Consider the following 22,321-nt stretch of genomic DNA (forward strand, 5'->3'; position numbering starts at 1 on the left):
AGTAAGTGCTCTTCAGTTGTTGCAAGCGATTCCAGAGCTCTGAAAAAGTTTTGACAAATTTGCCAGTATTCTCAGAGCTTTTATGGAGGAGTGGATTTTTGAGATCTTTTATTCTGCCATTCTGTAAGTACTTCCTTCTTTTCCTTTTGTCATGGATTTTTTTTAAATTGCCTTATTTTTTAGAGCAGTTTTAGGTTTACAGAAATTTTGAGCAGAAAGTACAGGGAGTTCTCATATATTCCTTCACCACTTATGCACAGTTTCTCTATTACTAACATCTTGCATTAGTGTGGAATATTTGTTACAGTTAACGAGTCAATGTTGATACATTATTATTAACTAAAATTCATAGTTTATATTAGGTTTCATTTTAAATGCCTTGAACCAATAAGTTGTGTGTACATTCTATGGACTTTGACAAATGCATAATGATGTATATCTACCATTACTGTATCATACAGAATAATTCTACTGCCCTTGAAACCCCACATCCTCCATCTATTCATCCCTTTCTTCTCCTCCCTATCCCTACCCCCTGGCAACACTCCTGACAAACACTGATCTTTTTACTGTCTCCATAGCTTTGCCTTTTAAACAGAATGCCATATAGTTGGAAACAGAATGTAGCCTTTTCAGATTGGCTGTTTTTAGCAATACGTGTTTAAGGTTCCTCTGTGTCTTTCCGTGGCTTTATATCACTAAAGAACAGTGATTTCTTTTTACTAAATAAAAGTCCATTGTATGGATGAACTACAGTTTGTTTATCCATTCACCTACTGAAGGACTTCTTGATTACTTCCAGATATAGCAATTATGAATAAAACTTCTCTAAACATTTATGTGGGTAAGTTTTCAACTCATTTTGGTAAATACCAAGAAGCACGATTGCAGGGTCATATAGTAAGGGTATGTTTAGTTTGGTAAGAAACTGCCGTGGCTGTACATTTTGCATTTCCTCCAGCAATGAGTGAGAGCTCCTGTTGATACACATCCTTGTCAGTATTTGGTGTTGTGTTGTGGATTTTAACTGTTCTAATAGGTGTGTAGTGACATCTCATTGTTGTTTTAATTTGCAATTCTCTAATCATATGATGTTGAGCATTTTTTCTTATACTTATTTGCCATCTGTGTATCTTCTTAGTGACATGTCTGTTTAGATCTTTTGCTTATTTTTAAATTGGGTTATCTGTTTTCTTATTGAATTTTAAGAGTTCTTTATATATTTTAGATACCAGTCCTTTATCAGATACATATTTTACAAATATTTTCTCCAGCCTGTGGTTTGCCTTTTCATTCTCCTAATGATGTTTTTCACAGAGCAGATGTTTTTAATTTTATGCAGTACAGCTAGTCAATCTTTACTTTCATGTATTGTACTTTTTGTGTCATATCTAAAAACTTATTGCCAAGGTCACCTGGATTTTATTTGTTGTTATTTTGTAGTTTTATGTTTTACATTTAGGTCTTTGATCCATGTTTAGTTAATTTTTGTGGAAGGTGTGAATGTCTAATTGTTTTAGTACTATTTATGGAAAAGTCTGTCCTCTCTCCTTTGAATTGCCATTGCTCCTTTACCATACATATGTATGGGTGTATTTTGGACCCTCTATTCTGTTCCACTGATCTGTTTTTTTGTACCACAGTCTTGATTACTGTCACTTGATAGAGTAAATCTGTAATTCAGATAGTGTCAGTATTCTGACTTTCTTCTTCAGTGTTGTATTGGTTATTCTGGGTCTTTTGCCTTTTCATATAAACTTTAGAATCATTTTGTTGCTACCCACAAAATAACTTGCTGGGATTTTAATTGAGATTATGTTGAATCTAGCATTAAAAAAATGTAACCAAGAAGGTAAAAATACATATGTTTAACTTTTAATATACAATTTTTATTAATGGTGAGAAAAGAAACAAAGGTTTTGTGAAGTCAAACTGTGACTCAGATTAGGAAATAAATAAGGAAGAAAAATCTCAATCTCTCTCTGTCTCTCTCTCTCTCTCTCGTTACACACACACACACACACACACACACACACACACAATCTCCATTCACCAGTCTAACCTATGAATCACAAATCTTAAGATTTGCACAAAAATCACACATCTTAGTAATCAAGAAGCTCTGATAGTAGTGGTGAAGAATATAAATATATGGATAGAGCCATATAATTTGGGGAGATTACTTTAAAACTGCAATAAGTGATTATGTAGCAATGTGATTATTAGGTGTGTGGGTTGAATATCAGGTGCTGCTACTGCATATGGATTAAGTTTGAATTGGTTTTAAAAAAGGTTATTTCTTAAAAATTCCTTTTTGTAGTTATTCTGATCGTGTTGTTTTTCTTGTTGATTTTATTGGCTGTACTTAATAGAACAATGTTAAATAATGTTAATGATAGTGGGCATTTCATTCTTATGCTCTGTAACCACTGAAATAATGTTTGCCTTCATCCATACCTGTATTGGTTCAATTCTTCATATCCACTAGCCGTCTTGGCCTATGATTGGCCACATAGGTTCTGCCTTTGCAAACACACTGCCAGCCTTCCAGTGTTTTGCCCAAAGCAGCTTGGAGTCTTTTGTTGCTTTCATGATCTAATTTCCCTACTAGAAGTCCATGATTGTTAAAATTTGTACAAAAGTATAAATTTATGACTGTTAACCTAACATGAGGTATTTTTCCAGTAATTCCTTTTTTTTTTTAACATCTTTATTGGAGTATAATTGCTTTACAGTGGTGTGTTTGTTTCTGCTTTATAACAGAGTGAATCAGCTATACATATACATATATCCCCATATCCCCTCCCTCTTGTGTCTCCCTCCCACCCTCCCTATCCCACTCCTCTAGGTGGTCACAAAGCACTGAGCTGATCTCCCTGTGCTATGCGGCTGCTTCCCACTAGCTATCTGTTTTATATTTGGTAGAATATGTAAGTCCATGCCACTCTCTCACTTTGTCCCAGCTTACCCTTCCCCCTCCCCGTGTCCTCAAGTCCATTCTCTATGGCTGCATCTTTATTCCTGTCCTGCCCCCAGGTTCTTCAGAACCTTTTTTTTTTTTTAAGATTCCATATATATGTGTTAGCATACGCTATTTGTTTTTCTCTTTCTGACTTACTTCACTCTGTATGACAGACTCTAGGTCCATCCACCTCACTACAAATAACTCAAATTTCATTTCTTTTTATGGCTGAGTAATATTCCATTGTATATATGTGCCACATCTTTATCTATTCATCTGTCGATGGACACTTAGGTTGCTTCCCTGTCCTGGCTATTGTAAATAGTGCTGCAGTGAACATTGTGGTACATGACTCTTTTTGAATTATGGTTTTCTCAGGGTATATGCCCAGTAGTGGGATTTCTGGGTCATATGGTAGTTCTATTTTTAGTTTTTTAAGGAACCTCCATCCAGTAATTCCTCTTTTGTCTCATGTTTTTACCTCTCATTCTGTTTCACAGATTCAGGTTTTCCTATGTGAACTGCATCATCTCAGAATGTGAAATTTCAAAATCTTCATTATCTTTCATTATCTTATTTTGTTTCTTCTCCTGTTTTAACAGTGTCCTTTTACTTTCTGAAAATAACTTCGTTATGTATTTGCTTTCTGTTTCATTTTTGTCTTCTTCTGCCTCTGAGCCTTCTCAATTATATTCATTTTTTCCAGCAACCTTAAAATGGCCCTCATTGTGATATTATGTTATTTCCAGCTTATTGTCATATGGTTTAGCAACAAATATACACATAGATATAAAGCATTGTGTCAATATTTATCAATTGTTGAATCTAGGCGAGGGGTATATGGCATTATAGTATTCTTTTGACATTTATGTTAGAAAAAAATTTCAATATAGAGAAGTTAGAAATTATTGATAATAATAATACATAGTAATTGGTTTTTATTTAACAATTATTTGTAAGTCAAGCACCATTCCAAGCATTCTAACATATATTATTACCTCATTTAATCCTTATACCAACCTAATGAGATAAATACTGTTATCCCCATTTTACAGCTCAGGAAAATGAAGCATAGATAAAGTGACTTGCCCTGTGTGTTATATAGCTAGTGAGTGACAGAGCTGAGATTTGAGCTCAGATAATCTGTGCATTAATTGAATAATATAAAAATGAATAAGTCCCTGTTTTCAAGTTATCATCAAGTTAGAGGTGATATTTATGCAGATTTCTTTCACTTATGCTGTGAAAGAAGTTAAGCGTCATAAAACAGTTTTATCTGGTTAAGGGGCATCAGGACTAGGAGAAGATGTAAGTTTAGTTTTGGGTCTCATGGTGGAGGTATTTGAAATGCAGCCTAAGGCATATGAACTTTATTTGGTAGGCACTGGACAACACTGAGAACTAAAGAACCTATGGCCCGAAGATATTAAGTTTTTGTTGTTGTTGTTGTTTTTGTTTTTGTTTTTGCGGTACGCGGGCCTCTCACCGCTGCGGCCTCTCCCGTTGCGGAGCACAGGCTCCAGACCCGCAGGCTCAGCGGCCATGTCTCATGGGCCCAGCCTCTCCGCGGCATGTGGGATCCTCCTGGACCAGGGCAGGAACCCGCGTCCCCTGCATCGGCAGGCGGACTCTCAACCACTGCGCCACCAGGGAAGCCCGATATTAAGTATTTTTAATAGCTACTGTCAGCCAAGATACAAACTTCAATCCTAGGCCAGAGCTCTTTTATACTATTGTGGCTTTTCTAGATGCCAGTTCTTTGTCCCCATATTCAGTTAGTGACCAAGGCCTGTTGACACTTCCTTTGAAATGTTTTTAATTCGATAGTCCCTTGCATGTGGTTCATATTTATGCCTAAACCTAATATAAGCCATTATTGTATTCCTGATTCTCATGCTGTAGACTACAGACCAGTTTTCTTCAGTCTCTTTCCTCTCTGCTTTTTCTCTTACTTACCTGGTAAAATAAAAAGTAATTTTAATTTGATTATTATCTGGAACTTTTTTAACATGACTGCTTACAGATTATAATTTTAAAGTAGTGCTTTTTCATGTCACAGCTAAAGAATTTTAGAATCTCAGAGATGGAAGCTTAAAAAGAAAAACCAACCTAGTGGTTAAAATTCATACTTGTTACTCATTCAATAAAAACAACAACAAAAATAAACAAACAAAAAGTCGTTTCTGACAGAAAAAAGAAGACACAGTCTGTGTCTTCATGGAGTTTGTCATTCGGCATGGATTGCAAATGAATGCAATGTATTGTGGCAAGTACTGTGATGGAGTCCAGCAGAGGGCTCTATAAGGACACCTGTGGAAGTACCAAGTGCTGTTTCAGGGGATTAAGGAAGCTTTCCCTGAGGAAGAGCTAACTAATTTAAATTGAAGAGGAGTTTTCATTCTCCAGATCAAGTGTGCAGTGGAAGGCAGAATGGGTAGATTGGCCAAGAATACAGAGAGGTTGAGGACATGGGTTTGGAGATGAGGGCGATTGTCGTGTGCTTTGGCAGTCTCAGGAAACTGGCTATGGATTAAGAAGTCAGTCTGAGGGAGGCAGGTATATTGAGGGATGAAGTTGAAGAATAAATTGTATTCAGGCTGTCTGTAGTCTCATAAGCCATGTATAAGAGTCTCCTTGTCCCTGAAAAACATGCACTTTTGTGCCATTTATTTTCATTTTCTTTTTCTAGAAAACTTTACCTTTCATTTCAGTCCAACTCAAACCTCACCTTTATAGTTCATCCCAGCTTCTTTCCTACCCAAGAAAATTTCCCAAAGTATGTCAGCTTTTTCTCCAAAACCATAACTCTTGTCTCTACTATTCGTTAGGTGGTTCTATCTTTTTGTCTTACTATTTAAAAATTTTTTCATCACTTTGTGTATAGCTTCTCTATTCAGTTATGGATGATAAATTCTTACTAATAATTGATCAGTACTTGAAATTCAATAATTCAACTATATTTTGAATCTGTAAAAATAAAACAATTAAAGTAAAGAAATTCTTATCTATGGATCAGCAATTTAAAGGTTCTTAAAAATCTCTTCTTTGGTTAAAAGAAAAATCAGGCCTGAAATCAAGTATGAGAAGTAGCTTCAGAGAAAAATAATCTTACGAAAACCAAGCTCATATTGAATATTTGAGAATTTAGAGATTTGGGAATATTTGTTAAAAGCTAGAAAATTTAATAGAACCTGTATTTCTACTTTTGAAATTTAATGCATCCATGAATTTAACTTTAATCCTAATATGTTAATGTAGCCTTTATATTGGAGAGAATACTTTTTCAATGTATTACTTTAAATGTTGAGATTTCACACATATAACAAGTTATTGTCTTAAAAACTACCTGGAATTATGTGTAATGTGAATGCAGTAATTTTTAAATTGCTATAGCTATGACTTCCGATTAAAACATTGTGTTTTTCACGTCCGTGAAACACATTATCCCTAGTTGTGTTGTTTTTTTTCCCTCTTATTCAGTATGTATGTTATTGCATGAAACTAAAGGGAAGCTTAAATTTTTTTAGAGTAGAATTTTTTTTAAGGCAGTTTAAGATTAGGAAATATGTGGTATGTATAAGACTTTTGTAAAACCTTGTTTAATCTTTATTGGAAAAGATGGTTTATCAACAATGTAAAAACAAAAGAATAACAGTGTATCTGTCTTAACTGTCTGCTGGCACTTTGAGGACATAGGAGTCCAGGGGTGTGTCCAAACTGGGAATTAATGAGGGTAGAATAGTGATGCAGCTAAAAAAGATGTGAAGTTTAAGAGGGTAATTAAAATTAGAAGCTAAAGATCAGACTACCAGTGCAGAAAAGTAAAATAAGTATAATTTTTTCCAGGCAAGGCCTTTCCTCAGAGGTTTTTGTTTCTACTCTAGTTCCTAAGGAATAAGATTTACTTAACCAATGTGTAAAATACACAAGAGGAGGGAGTGCAGATGATAATTGTGTTAATGACAACTAGGATTGATTGAACTTTTCAGTGGAAACAAATTCAGTATCTGAAGTGAGTAAAAGTCAGAGGTTTTGTGATAATGATAAATGATTTATAATAATCACTGTAATAATTTTATAACCTTTATTTCTTTCTGAAATTATATTGTATATCTTTTCCCTCCAACTTCTTCCCCTGCCCTTCCAGAGGCTCTCCCTATAGAGAATCTCCTTTGGGCCATTTTGAAAGCTATGGAGGGACCCCCTTTTTCCAGGCTCAGAAGATGTTTGTAGATGTACCAGAAAATACAGTGATACTGGATGAGATGACCCTCCGGCACATGGTTCAGGATTGCACCGCTGTAAAAACTCAGTTACTCAAACTGAAACGGCTGCTGCATCAGGTTAGTATGTAGTGAACATTTTCAGCTCTGATATTTTGAATTGCAAAATGGATTGACTTTACTTTTTTTTTAAAGTATATTTGAATTTCTAATGTCTGCTTAGATTTGTGGAGAAATAATGGTTTAAATAGTACATAATAGGAACTTCTCTGAGAGGAAAAAAATGTGTGATTTTGCATGGTGGTCTCAATACAGTCCCCAGCATTTATGAGCTATGTGATATTTGGTAAACTCTCTGCTTGTTTCCTCGTTTTTATAGTACCTACATTGTAAGTTTGTTGAGAGAGTTAGAGTTAGTAGTTGTAAATTGAGTGATTTAATACCTGAAACATAGTAGGTGTTCAGTCCTCAGTGGCTGCTACTATAATTTCAGCTAAGTGAGAAATAAGGAATAGCAATTTACATAATCATATAATTTCACTTTTATTTGAAACCTTCAAGTTTAATCATCCCCAGTCTTTTCATTTTTTTTTGGAGAAAAGCTAGATGATATGGTTGTCCAAAGACACATGGTGAGCTGATGGTAGAATCTGACTTCTGATTCAATAGCACTTACTTTATTTGAACAGAGCACATACAGACAAAGTCCAATGCAAAGCAGAAAGCTAAGGAATAAAATACTAATTTTAAATTGGGAATATATTTTGTTTAGTTTTAAATCTATATTTGTATTTTGTAGACTGGGCAGGTTTAACTTAAAATTATCGTTGAGAAAGAACAGTCTGGATTTTCTTCTCAGTTTACATTCTGAGTTACCTTCCTCAGGATTGTATATTCTAACTTCTTATGATCAGGGACCAAGTCTTAGAATTTCCGGTGGCCATCAAAACCATCTGGCGGCTATCAAAACCATCTAGCAGCCATCAAGATAGATACTCAGTAACGGCTATTTGAAGTGAACTGTGGCTCCTCTGTTAGTAACTACAATTAGTGTGAATATCCTGTTAGTCATGTAAATTGTTTTATATTACTCGATTGCGGATTCTCTGGACTATTCTCCATTCTTTATTTCTTTCTTTATTTTTTGCTCCATTCTTTTTTTTAAAAAAAGTTATTTATTTATATTTTTGGCTGTGTTGGGTCTTTGCGGGCTTTCTTTAGTTGCAGTGAGCGGGGTTACTCTTCGTTGCGGTGTGTGGGCCTCATTGCGGTGGCTTCTCTTGTTGCGCAGCATGGACTATAGGCGTGCGGGCTTCAGCAGTTGTGGCTTACAGGCTCTAGAGTGCAGGCTCAGTAGTTGTGGTGCATGGGCTTACTTGCTCCACAGTATGTGGGATCCTCCTGGATCAGGGATCAAACCGTGTCCCCTGCGCCAACAGGCGGATTTTTAACCACTGTGCCACCAGGGAAGTCCCTATTCTTCTCCATTCAAAAAGGTAGATATTTAACTACCTTTTGAAAAGACACTTTTCTGTGCTAAGGCCGGGAGCAAGAAAGTGGAGGATCCTTTTCGGATCTGAGGTTCTTGTACTCCTGTCGAGGCAGAAAGAGATTCAGTGATTGAAACATCCAGACATAAAGCTTACAACTTAGTTTAACTGTAACTAGGATATAGATTCTCTTCGTAGTATTTCTCTTCTTGCTGGTTCTGGGAGAAGATTTTCTGTCAGGAGCTTCAGAGACAAAGGAAAGAGAAGGTAGAAAAGGTGGTAAATAGCTAAAATATGTTCAATATCTACTTGGAGTTAGTCATTGTACTAGCTTTACCACATAGCCTCTTTTGTGTCTGGGTGTATTGCCCTGAAACATGAAGCATGATTGAATATCATGTAATTAAGACCAGGCCACCTCTAATAATGAGTAAAGTAGCATAATTCAGGAAAGAATAGGTGAATTGGTAACCAACCATAGGTACCATAAAAATAGAAGACTGTTCTTTGAGACACTTTATGAAAAACTGTGAATATCTTAATGGCTCTTTTCTGTCATTATGGCCTCTGAAATTTTAGATAGTACACATTGATCAGATTGACTTTATCCTTTGTTCACGCAGTGAAAACAAATTATGAGAAGAAAATTGTCTTTTTAAGACATCTTTAAAGTTTCCCAAAATGCTAATAGAAGTTAAAAGCTGAATTAGTCCAATATTTTGTATAATTGCCTCTTTTATTTTTTGGCTACATTGGGTCTTTGTTGCTGTGCATGGGCTTCCTCTAGTTGTGGCGAGCGGGGGCTACTCCTCATGGCGGTGTGTGGGCTTCTCATTGCAGTGGCTTCTCTTTGGTGTGGGGCACAGGCTCTAGGCGCATGGGCTTCAGTAGTTGTGGCTCACGGGCTCCATAGCGCAGGCTCAGTAGCTGTGGCACATGGGCTTAGTTGCTCCGCGGCATGTGGGATCTTCCTGGGCCAGGACTTGAACCCGTGTCCCCTGCATTGGCAGGCGGATTCTCAACCACTGCGCCACCAGGAAAGTCCAATTGCCTCTTAATGTTACTAAATTTTAATTTAGTAACATTAAAATTTAATGTTACTAAATTTTAAAAACTTCAGTGTAATACATATACATGGCTTTAAAAAAATCACATAGTATAGAGAGGCTTAATGAAAAAACAGTATTTCTGTCCCTCTCCCCACTTCAGTCAGCCTTTTCTAATCTGAACAGGTTACTATCTGAAGCTTCTTTAGAACTATCATACAGGGACTTCTTTTGTCATATTCTGGGATTTCAACCGTTATTTCCTGGATAACATATCTTCTTTTTTCTTAGTTTACTCCCTTATTTAGCTAGAGTATATCCTTAATTTACTTCCTAAGAGAGGGCAAATGGGTGGGAAATTTTTTTAAATTAATGTGTCACTGAAAATCTTTTTATCTACTCTCACATTTAATTGATACTAATAGTTTGGCAGGGATGGAGTAGTTTGGCTGGGATAGAAGTGAGTTTTTCCTTAGAAATTTGAAGGCATTGCTTTTCTAAGATCCAGTTTAGCCACTGAGAAAAGTCTACTACATTCTAATCCATTTTACATTTTGTTTTGTCTGTTTTTAATCTTTCTGGGAGATTTTTAGTCTTTTATTTATGGCATTCTGCAGTTTCACAGTGATATCCTGGGATTTTTTTGTTTGTTTTCCACTTAATGTATGGGTAATTAGTGAGCTTTTGAAGATTCATGTAGTGTGAAATTTTCTTAAGTCATTTCTATGATTATTTTCTTTACCCTGTTTTCTGTTTCTTTCTGGAATTCTTGGTAGTCAAAACTAGAACTTACAAATTTTCAGTCTTTTTTCTTGCATATTTTCCTTTTCTTTGAGTTTGATTATGTTTCTGGTATATTTCCTCAACTTCATATTCCAGCTCCCTGTTTCTGTTGAATTATCTTGACAATTGTATTTCCAGTTTCCAAGAACTCTTTATTGTATATCTTTCCTTATTCATATCTCAGTTCTTATTTTGTCAGTAAACTATATTAAGTAGTCTGTTTCTGTTCTTTTTTGTTAAGATTTCTCAGGTTCCCTACATTATTATCTCTTTCTAAATGGTCATTTTGTTCTTTGTGTTTATTTTAGTTTCTCTTTTGGAATATTTCTTTAGATGTCTAATGATTCTTTGTTGTTTATTAATATTTAAGAGTGAGGGGGAAAAAGTTGGTTCAGGACTCTTTATACATGGGCTGGGCTTGTCAACTGGCTGGCTTCATTTTACAGTGATGGATGGATGTCAGTGGACCCTCAGTACTTCCTAAGTGGAGGATTTTTCCTTCTTAGGTTTTGCTACAGTTTCTACAGAGAAGAAACCTCTGATTTTTTTTTTTTTTGCTTGGAGTAGAGGTAGAAGTCACCTTTGCATTTTGTAGAGTTCCCTTTAGTATCTATTACCAGTCTGAAGGAATTGCTTTTGTGTTAGTCTGGGTTCTCCAGAGAAAAAAGAACCAATAGTGTGTGTGTGTGTGTGTGTGTGTGTATTTATCTATCTACATGCACACACACATGTAATATATGAAGAGGTTTATTATAAGGATTTGGCCCACATAATTATAGAGGTTGAGAAATCCCAAGATCTGTAGTTGTTAGGCTGGAAACCCAGGAGACTGATGATAAAGTTCTAGACTGATTCTGAAGACCTAAGAACCAGGAGAGTCAATGGTGTAAGTTCAGAATCCAAAAGCCAGTGTCCCAGCTCAAAGACAGTCAGATGGAGAGAATGTGAATTCTCCCTCACTCCACCTTTTCTTCTACTCAGTCCCTCAGCAGATTGGATAAGGCCCACCCACATTCGGGAGGCATTCTTTAAGTCCACATTGATGGTAGTTTTAGCAGAAGCATTGCGAGTGTGGGAAGTGAATCATATCCAGAGTAAGGACAATAAGGACAAAACACTGCTTCCATAATGGAAGTGGTCCAGTGTAATCAACCTGCTACCAGATAGCTGGCCGATCATCCAGGGGATGGTGCCATATCAGGGGCTCAGTGGTGATCTCTGCTGCTGGCAGGTAAGGCACTAAGCAGTGACTGTAGCCAGGTGGGCCATGTTGCTGAGTCCATGCATAATCTCCATCCCTGTCACTGTGGCTGTTTTGTTCATGAGACTGTTGGATGATAATAGGGGTGGCTGGGAAAGAGGCTGACTGGTATCCACAGAATGGGTCATCCTATCCACTTGATTATTAAAATCCTCCTCTACTGAGGTCACCCTTTGGTGAGCATTTACATGAGACACAAATACCTTCATATTTTTTGCCTATTCGGAGATGTCTATCCACATATATATCTTCCCCAGATTTCCTTGTCACCAATTTTTCACTCATATTCCTTCCAACTCCTGACCTGTCAAACCATTGGTTGCAGCCCATGAATTGGTATATAACTGTACCATTTTTCCTTCTAAGCAAAGTGAACAACTAGATTCACTGCTTGAAGTTGCCCACTGGGAGGATTTTCCTTTACCACTGTCTTTCTGGGATGTCCCAGAAAGGGACTGTAGTGTTGTAGCTGTCCACTTTCAGCTGTTGTCTGCATGTTGTACAGAACTGTCTGTAAACCAGACCTGAGTCTTCTCTTCCTCTATCAACTGGTTATAGGGAATTCCCCATGAGGCCATAGTACAGGCTGAGAGAGAAAGGCTGTAGCAGGAGTAGGGATCATGGGCGTTTGGGCCACTTTTTCATGTAACTTACTTGTATCATCCGGGTCTGCTTGGGACTGATCACATATATACCACTTCCATTTGATGATGGAATATTGCTGTACACACACAACTTCATGGCTTTGTGTGTCAGATGATACTAGTTCATGATGGGCAGCTCAGGTAGCATGGTAACTTGGTGGCTCAAGGTTAAACATTTAGTCACTGTTGAGATCCAGTAGCAGAACAAGAGCTGTTTCTCAAAAGGAGAGTAGTTATTTGCAGAGGATGGATGGATTTTGCTCCACAATCCTAAGGGCCTACAGTGAGAGTCACCAGTGGAGGCCTGCTAAAGTCTCCAAACAGCATCCATATCTGCCACTGTCACTTCAATACCAGGGGATCGGCTGGATCATGTGACACAAGTGGCAGAGCAGCTTGCACAGCAGCCTGGACCTGTTGCAGAGTCTTCTGGGCCCTACTCAAAACTAGCAGCTATTCCAGTCAGTTGGTAAATGAGCTGAAATAACACATCCAAATGAAGAATATATTGTATTCAAAATCCAAAGAGGTCCACTAGACATTGTACATCTTTTTTTTGGTTGTAAGAAGATCCAGATTCAACAGCTTATACTTTACCTTAGAAGGGATATCTTGACATGCCCATGGTCCCCACTCCTGCTACACTGCCTTCTTTCTCTACCAGCAGTTGTTTATATTCCTTTTGTGTTTCTGGTAGTAACGGTAAATTGATGATTAGCAGTGCTATTCAAAGTAACTTGTACATGAAGTTTCTGTTCCTGGTCCACTAGAGTTAAAGTAGCTCTTGCCAGAATAGACATTTCATCCTTCTTCCACAAATTCTTGCTACCAGGGAAAAAAATTGAGCCAAATTAAACAGTATGTTTACTGACTACTTGATTTATATTCTGGTCCAAGCTTTTTACTGTGTCATAGACAGGAAACAGTTTGTGGACCAGAACTGTTCTGCAAATCAAACTGTGAATAACACTGGTGTAAGATACTGTCCTTGCCTGTAAAAGAGACATGAAGGGAATGAAAAAGATGTGCAACCAAATGTTTTATCAGAGGTATATTTATGTAGTATGCAATAGAGAAAATGCCCTGGGAATGGAGATGAAGAGATTCACTGTATGCCATTTTAGAGACATTGATATTTTGCTTCCTGAAAATTGAGTGTATCAGGTGAAGAATTCTGGGGAGATCAGTGGAGTTGGCACGTGCAAAGGCATAAGTTCTTAGTAGCTGCATTGACTGAGGGAAAACCCACAAGTACTAAGATACTCAACAAGGAGAAAACCAGAAAAATCAGGGCTCACTTGGTACACTTTGAGGTGACTATTAATACAACTTCTTACTCTAAAAAAGTTTATTAATGGGAAATCATTAAGCACTTACGCTACATTTATAGTAGGATATATATTTCAGTAACTAAAGAGATCCTTCATGAAAGATAATTCATCTCTGCTGAAGAGTGCCAGCAAATGAATGTAGAACGTGTGATACAATTAGAGAAACATCATTTTACAAACCCTAATGAAATTCCGTAAATGAAATTTATGCGGAGATTATTATTGTTACAAGCATTAGGTGAAAGAGTGATGCTTTCCCAGACAATTCATATAGTGCCAAAGTAACGTTGTATAACTTACTTTATGGTTGCAAGAGAAAAACACATAAGTGTTCATTGGAGAGATCAAATTGCCATCACCCCAATCCAGTGATTAGTTTTCCCATCACTACTGAGTTGCGTTAACCAGATAGTGTGTATCTTCTTATGTGATACACAGCATTATGTTTAATATATTCTAGGCAAAAATATTTAATTTTAATTCCTCAAGTCATTATTTACAGCTTCCTTTTTATAGGAGAAACAAATGATAGAAGATTAAAGAAGGAAGGAACCAAAGAAATTCAAATGGTTGGAAATTCTGTAGGAAAGCTAGTGACGTCACTTCAGCTTATTAGTGTCCTAAAAATTTAGTACAGGGAGGTGACAGTGCTACCTTAAAAGGAATTTAAGAGACAGCTAGATGCAATGTGAAATTATGAATTGGATACTGGTTGGACAGATAACTATGGAGGACATTTTGGGTCAGTTGGAGAAATTTGACTATGGCCTATGTATTAGATGAGGTGGGATTTTACTGAAATGGAAAGATTGTTGACTGAAGAAAAGCAGGTTATAAAACAGTATGTGCATTATGATCATATATCTTTATCTCTGTATATCTGTATACTTATATCTCCAGAAGGATATGCACTAAGGCGGTAAGTGATGATACCTGGGTGGTGAGAATGTGATCTCTTTTTTTTAATTTACATTTTCTAATTCCTGATTTTCTGCAATATATATTTACTGTTTTGGAAAAAATAAAAGGCTATTGAAAAAGTATGTGTCCTACTTAAAGATTAGTTATAAATTGGATATGGTTAAAATGTAGAGTATTAGGGAAGAGGCAGGAATGATAAATAGGCTTAGGGCAGATTGTAAAGGGTCTGTGTACCACAGAAGGAGCTTGGGCATTATTCTGTAGGCAGTAATAAGCTGGGATTAGTGACATGGCCAAATTGGTATTTTAAAAATATTACTTGAAGGGATCTGTGGAAAATGAATAGCAGAGAGAGTGACTTAACTCATAATATTTAGGCGGCTGTTGAGGACATCCAGGTTTTAGCTTAAAGTTTTTAAAAAGTCTTCTCTTTCCTGTATGTCTTACAGAGTTGTATGTAAAAATTTTATATAGTGGTCATACATTTCATACTGGGCATTCTTCTAGGTTCTGTAATGTATATTATCTCTAGTTCTTGAAAAGTGGGTGATATTGGTTTCATCTCACAGTTGAAAAAGTTGAGACTCAGCTAATTATTGATAAAACCGGAGTTTTTACCCCAGTCTATATGGACTCCAAGGCCTGCTGCACACAGTGGCATTCTAGGAGATACCCTGGGGTACAACAGGAAGAGGAGAGTGTGAAGGCAGCCTCTAGCACTCTCCTCACCATCGCCCTGCATCCTTTCAGCCAAACCCAGAACAATGGTTTATTAAATAGGCCTCTGTATTTAAGAGTTCACTTGAACAAAGTTCTCAGTGCACACAAAATTTAAAAATTGTAAACAATTGTGTTTAGTCTTGATCTATTTTTTGTTTTTGTTAATGCAACTCAAGGGTACTTCACAATTTAAACAGCGCCTTTGTGAACTTTATTTTCTTTCTCAGTAACTGTGGGATAGGGAGGATGGCAGTGATCTGAGACTCCCAGATTTATTGTGTTTCTCAAGGTCACCTGGTTGCATACTAATGCAGAATGTATTTTAAACCCAAGACTTTTGAAATATTTTAGTATAATACTTCTCATATTGTATTACCTAATTTAGAGAATTTTAAATAAGAATTTTTGATCCTGATCTGAAGACAAGGGCACATACAGAATAAAAAAATTTTTAGTGGTGTCTTATTTCCTTACTTTAATTGTGTACTTCCTGTTTCAACCACTTGAAGCATAATATGCACATAGAGAAGGGTACAATTCATAAATGTCTATCTCAGTCAGTTTTCACAAACTGAAAATACCCATGGACTCAGCACCCAGCAAGAAAAAGAACATTACCAGGACCCCAGAAGAGAAGCCTCTTTCAGTCATTAACCTGCATTTCTAGTGGTGACTATCTGATTTCTGAAAACATAGATGAGTTTGCCTGTGTTTGAACTTTACATAAATGAAGGGAATGTATTATATTTCCTTTTTGTGTGTGGCTCCTTTTGCTCAATATTATATTTGTGAATTATTTCATTTTTTCATTTGTTCTTATTGCTATAGAGTATTACATGATGTGAATATACCGCAATTTATTTCATTTGTTCTACAGTTGATAGGCACTTAGGCAGTTTTTGGCTATTATGAATAGAGCTGCTACATTATTCTGGTATATGTCTTTTCGTGAACATACGTGTGCATTTTTGTTTGGTATATACCTGTGAGTGGAATCAGCTTTAGTAGATACTGTAAAACGGTTTTCCAGAGTGGTTATACTCATCCATTTTCTTCACTCTCATTTCATTATTTTTCCTGTAAGCTTTTATATATATATATATATATATATATAATATAATATATTATATTATATTATCACATTGAGCATCTCTTCTGACCTTGGAGTGAGAAATGAAATATCTAAGGTGGAGTAATGGGAAGAATATGATGGTGACATCATCATTTTTCTTTGGGATTGCAAAATATTTGATCCTGATGATTCATACCCTGTCTACCTTTTTTGGGGATAAAAATAAAGAGGTATATAGTAGTGTTTTATGAAGTGTCAAGTATGATATACAAATGTTTTGTTTTATTATTTCCTCTCAGCTCCAGTGTTGAGAATAAAACCAGTAACTTGTCCCTCACATAATTCTCTTGTCTGTCTGCCTGTCTCTGCCTCTGACTCTTTCTCTCTGTTCCTGTGTCTCTATCTCTCTGTCTCTGTATGGGGGGGAGTGGATGCATGGGTGCAGTGGCAGGTGGATGAAATATTTACAGCAGCAGCATCCTGGGAGGGTGCACTAAGAGTTGAGGAGCTGCTGAATGATTGCCACTTGGTGGCAGAGAACTATAGAAAAGTCAGGGAACTTATGCTTCTCTATCCCCAGACTTTTCTCTTCATTCCAGGAGAAATAAGTTTATGAAATATACATAAAAAGAGCATATACAACATAAGGGGACACCTTAATGAATAATGTGAAACAGGTTTGTACTCACCACCCAGGTTAAGAAACGAGACATTAGGAAGCTCCCTATGTGATCCTTCCTGATTGTAGTGCCTTCCCTTTCCAGAATCTAGTATTTCCCTTGCTTTTTCTGTTAATTTTTAACTGTCTCTGTTTGTGTCCTCATGAATATTATTTTTGCCTCTTTTAGAACTTTATATAAATGAAATTATACTGTATTTCTCTGTGAATTGCTTCTTCCATTCAGCATTTTCTTTAAGGTTCTTTCATATTTACGTTTAGTTCTGCTTCATTAATTTTCATTTTTGCACTGTCCAATTCTGTGAACAATTTCTTTCTCCATTTTATTCCTGATGTCCATTTTGTTTCTTTCCAGTTTTTTTTTTTTTTTTTTTGCCATGACAAATAATGTTGATATGAACTTTTCCTGGTATACTTGTGTGAAAATTCTTCTGGAGTAACTAACTAGGAGTGGAATTTCTGAATCATGGGGCATAGAAATATTCCACCCTACAAATACCAAACTATTTTCCAAAATTGTTCAATCTGTTTCACTCCTTCAAGTAATAGATGCTTTTTCTTCCATTGTTCTACATCTGAGCAACACTTCGTATTATCACACTTCTTAATTTTTGTCATGTGATGGGAATCTAGTGATATTTAGTTGTGGCTTTATTCTGCATTTCAAAATCAGGAAATCAACATTGACACATTACTACCATTTAATCCTTAGAGCCTGTTCACCATTTGTCCTGGTAGTGTCCTTTATAGCAGAAGCAGAAAGATCCAGTTTAGAATCACACATTGCTTTTAGCTGTCATGTTTCTGTAGATGTCTTCGAACTGTAGTACTTCCTCAGTTTTCTCTTGACTTTGATGACCTTAATAAACTTACTCTTTTGACCAATTCTCTTGATTATAACCAGCTTCTCACCACCTGTCCTGTGCAGTTGCCCTCCTCATCCCTCTAAGATTCTGAATCCCCATGCCTGGCTGCTCACCTGTGTACACCTTCTTCACCCTACTTGGGCTCTGACTCCTTGTCAGCCCCATGGGTTCTGACAGCCCACACCAGTCTCCTCCTCCTGTGGATGCCTCTTCACTCTGCTTGGGCTTGATGCCACGTGTCAGTTGATTCCTGCACGTGGATGCCCTCTTAGCCCTCCTTGGGTCTGACACCTGGCACTGGGCCTTTTCCTGCATAAGTGCCCTATTCATGCTGCTTGAGTTCTGGTAGCCCTCTCCAGGCCCTCCTGTGGGAGTACACCCACCCCACTCAGCTTAGACTGACAGCCCAGACCAGGCTGCCCCTGTGTGCATGCGCCCTCCTCATTCTATTCAGGTTTGACACTGGAATCTTTCTTCCCCCATCCTTTCTGTGGATGCCCTTTTTACTCCTCTGAGCTCTGACTTGCCTTGGTAAGCTGACCCCCTGCAGGGACATGTTTCTCAACCCACTTAGACTCTGAAACCCTATGCTGGGCTGTCGTTTTGGGTGGAGACTTATCTTTTGTTGTCTCACCTGATGGCTTATTCAGGAAGATAAAGGAAAGTGAGGAGGAAGAGGAAGCAAATTTTTAAAAATTTATTGACTTTATCAAGGTAGAATTTGCATTCAAGTAAAGTGTACCCATTTTTAGTATGCAGCTGGAGTTTTGATGAATAGACACAGTTGTGAAACCCCCAGCCCCACCATCAAGGTATAGAACGCTGCTGTTGCTGCTGATGTTCTGTCATGTCCCTTTGGAGTCAGTCTTCTCTCAAACCTGGCCCAGACAGCCATTGCTCTGCTTTCTGTTACTAAAGCTTTGTCCTTTCTAGAATTTCATCTAAAAGCTTTGTCTTCTTCTAGACCATCCAATGTGTGCTTTTTTTTGTTGCTGGATTTTTTTACTCACCATAATGGCTTTGATACTCATCTGTGTTTTGTGAGTTTCAGTACATTCCTTTTTATTGTTGAATAGCATTCCATTATACATGTATGCACCACAATTTTATTTTTATCCATTTACCCATTGATAGACATTTGAGTTGTTTTTAGTTGTGGGTTAATTGGGGTAATGTCGAATCTCTAGAATAATGATGAAAGTTAATAATAATAGATGTATTCAAAAAATCAGAATTTGAATTTAGGCCATTTTCCCCACTTGTTTGTTGTGGATAAATTATCTTGGATAAATTAAATTACTTAAATTTCCTATGCCTAGACTTCCTCATAAAAGAAATAGAGATTATACTAGCTCCTATCTCAGGACTGTTACAAAGAAAGCATGAGGAAATTCAGATAAAGTGCTAAGCATAGTGTCTGATGCATAGAAAGCAGTTAATAAGTAAGTGTTAGCTGTTATTTTACTGACAATAGAAACATCAACAAAGGTAAAAATGTGAAAGTTTTTTAATTGCTTGCATTGCTTACAGTTTTATGTAGCTGCTCAAAAAGCTAATTCCATTTACTTTAGTATCCATGTATTGTTATTTCATCATTCAGTATACTTTATTATGCACTTGTTGAGTATCAAGGATTGTGGTAGTAATGAAGATAAAAAGAAAGAAGACATAATCCTTTCCTATATCTAGTGCATTGTTCTTAAAACTACACATTACAAATGGTTAGTGGGTTTTGAAATAAATTTTGTCCATCATAACTAGACTTTTTTCCTAATAAAGTAGAATGGTATAGAAACTATCAGGGGGCATCACGTATGCATGATAAGGACAGATATTGTTTTGTGAAACTTGTTTTTAGTGTGATATTTGTATCTCTCTGTCTACCATCCATCTATCCATCCACCATCTTTTTTTAGACACATGCGTGCAAACATACACACACATGCATGCACACATATTCAAGTATATATGTACGTGGTTATGATGTAAAATGTATTCCTTATTGTGGGACATGGTCCAAAAAAAAAAAACCTGCTCCAACAGGTAAACAGTACTATACTCAAGACTTCAAGGATAATAAATCAAAGATTTAAATTGGAAATAATGAAATAACCACTGCATCAATAAAACATTAAATCATCAATAAATCTGAGAGATGTTTGTGATGTTTTATAAAGAACCCTGCAAAACTTTGTATAAAAGATTTAGATAAAATACCGATACTTATATTCTATAGGGAGGCTAAATATTATAAAAATTATCTTAATCCATGGATATTAATGTAGTAATCAAGGCTACATTATAGTCTAGGAGAACATACGAGTATTAAATAACTGTAAGAATGATGTGTTGGCGTGTCACACTGACTTGACATCCGGGCTCCCTGGGATCAGTCTCCAGGTCCAACCCACGTAGGAATAGACTGGGCCATATGCAAGAACTTCTGGGGGACACACTGTACTGTTAGGGTCCATCCAGCTCCTAAACAGAGTTGCTAATTCCCCTGAAGCCGGATTTCATGGGAACTCCTTAGCCTTTCTCTCCGAGGCATTGCCAGGGAGTCTAGTCCATGAGAGGCACATGGGAGACCTCTATCTCCCACGGTGGGGGTGTGAGGAGTGGGTGTTGGGTGGCTGGGAAGAACGATGTGTTTGAAAGAGCAAAGATAAGATACAATCTGAGTGTGTGATTGGAGCCTGTAGTTCTTCCTGGTACTATTGGTAGATGTAATACAATTTCAGCCAAAATCACAACAGTTTTATTCTGGGGATTAATCAAAATGACTCCAAAATTGTTAACACCAAAGTGTAAGATTTGTGTACATTAAGAAAGACAAAAAGAGAAGGAGGGAAAAACCCTTTAGAGCAGGTTATAATATTGACACAAATGGAAACTTAGAGCAGTGGAAGAGCATAGAAAACCCAGAAATATGTGCTGAAGTATGTACTAAAATCAGTTGGACACAGAAGGGTTTTGAAATAAATGTTGAGAAAAACTCAGTAGTATAGAAGGAATTATTTAATTTCTTGTTTTATATTATAGTAAACTCAGGTGGTTTGAAGAGTTAAATTTTTTTTTTTTTTTTGCGGTACGCGGGCCTCTCACTGTTGTGGCCTCTCCCGTTGTGGCAGGCTCCGGACGCACAGGCTCAGCGGCCATGGCTCATGGGCCCAGCCGCTCCGCGGCATGTGGGATCTTCCTGGACCGGGGCACGAACCCGTGTCCCCTGCATCGGCAGGTGGACTCTCAACCACTGCGCCACCAGGGAAGCCCTAAATATTTTTTTTTTAATGTAGAAAAATTAGAAGAAATCTACAACTAATATTTTTAAGTGACAAAAGAAACCTACAGAAAAGGATATCCTGAGTCAGATATGTACAAATTAAACAATTAGGTTTAATTAAAAAAAAAAGTTTAAACAGAAGATATTTGTAAGTAAGGTTTGCTTAGAATATTACAGACTTTACCCATATATAACAACGTTCTAGTCAATTTGAATGCCGGGGAGAGTTTTCTGTTTTGAAAATGTCTTTGCCCCAAACCATCTGTGAGGATCAACTCATCTTTGAAACACTTACTGAAAATCAGGCTTTGTGACTCCATATCTTTAAAATCTTTCCAAATGTAGCTTGAATCATTAGATTTTAAGTCCCATAGGTGAATTACAGTATTACTCAAAAAACTATTCTCAGTGCACACATTCTGTGATGTGATGTTCATCCATATATACTTTTGTTTTTTTAAAAAGTGACTTTTGAAAAGAAAATGAAAAAAATCTCTCCTCTTCCTCTACTCCCTTTCCTAGGATGCCTCTTGTGATTGTGTTGTAGCATATCTGAAACACAAGGCAGTTTTGTTGACATCACTGATGCTGCTTGTCAGCAGAGATTGGTCAGTGCTGCCAAACCTTTTGGTTAGTCATTTCAAGTGTCCATGTCCATTGCAGCTGCTCTGGAACTCATAGGAAGATCCCAGTTTTTGCAAACTCATGGAAGAACCACTTGGGTAAGATGGAGTTTGTTATACGGTTTTCCAACAAGTTAATATGTGAAGAGTTTAATATTAGAATAAAAGTTTACCTTTCTGCTTTGTCAAAAAGAAAAGTGGAAGATCATGGACATCTTCCTCTTAGGACAGAGGAAGGTTTACCTATCTTTTGGAATCTTTAGTAAAATGCTGTAAGAGTTAATGACATAAGAGTTAATCAACTTAAGGTTAATTGAATGCAATTAACTTAAGGTTAATTGCATTCAGAATTCAAAAATCCTAACTAGAACCCACTAAGACACTTCACTTAGTAAAGCAGCCAGAATACTTCGATAA

At 36.8% G+C, this 22,321-nt stretch overlaps 1 protein-coding gene across 6 annotated transcripts in view; it reads left to right on the forward strand.

The window, feature by feature from the left end:
• CCSER2 (coiled-coil serine rich protein 2) overlaps positions 1 to 22,321 on the forward strand; it is a 154,863-nt gene that overhangs the window by 88,927 nt on the left and 43,615 nt on the right. For all 6 annotated transcript variants that reach the window (XM_060125865.1, XM_060125864.1, XM_060125868.1 and 3 more), the window contains one exon: positions 7,110 to 7,305. In XM_060125865.1, the coding sequence (XP_059981848.1) occupies positions 7,110 to 7,305 (196 nt within the window). The remainder of the gene's footprint in view (positions 1 to 7,109; positions 7,306 to 22,321) is intronic.

Source organism: Lagenorhynchus albirostris, chromosome 16 (genome assembly GCF_949774975.1).
Source record: "Lagenorhynchus albirostris chromosome 16, mLagAlb1.1, whole genome shotgun sequence".
Classification (NCBI taxonomy): domain Eukaryota; kingdom Metazoa; phylum Chordata; class Mammalia; order Artiodactyla; family Delphinidae; genus Lagenorhynchus; species Lagenorhynchus albirostris.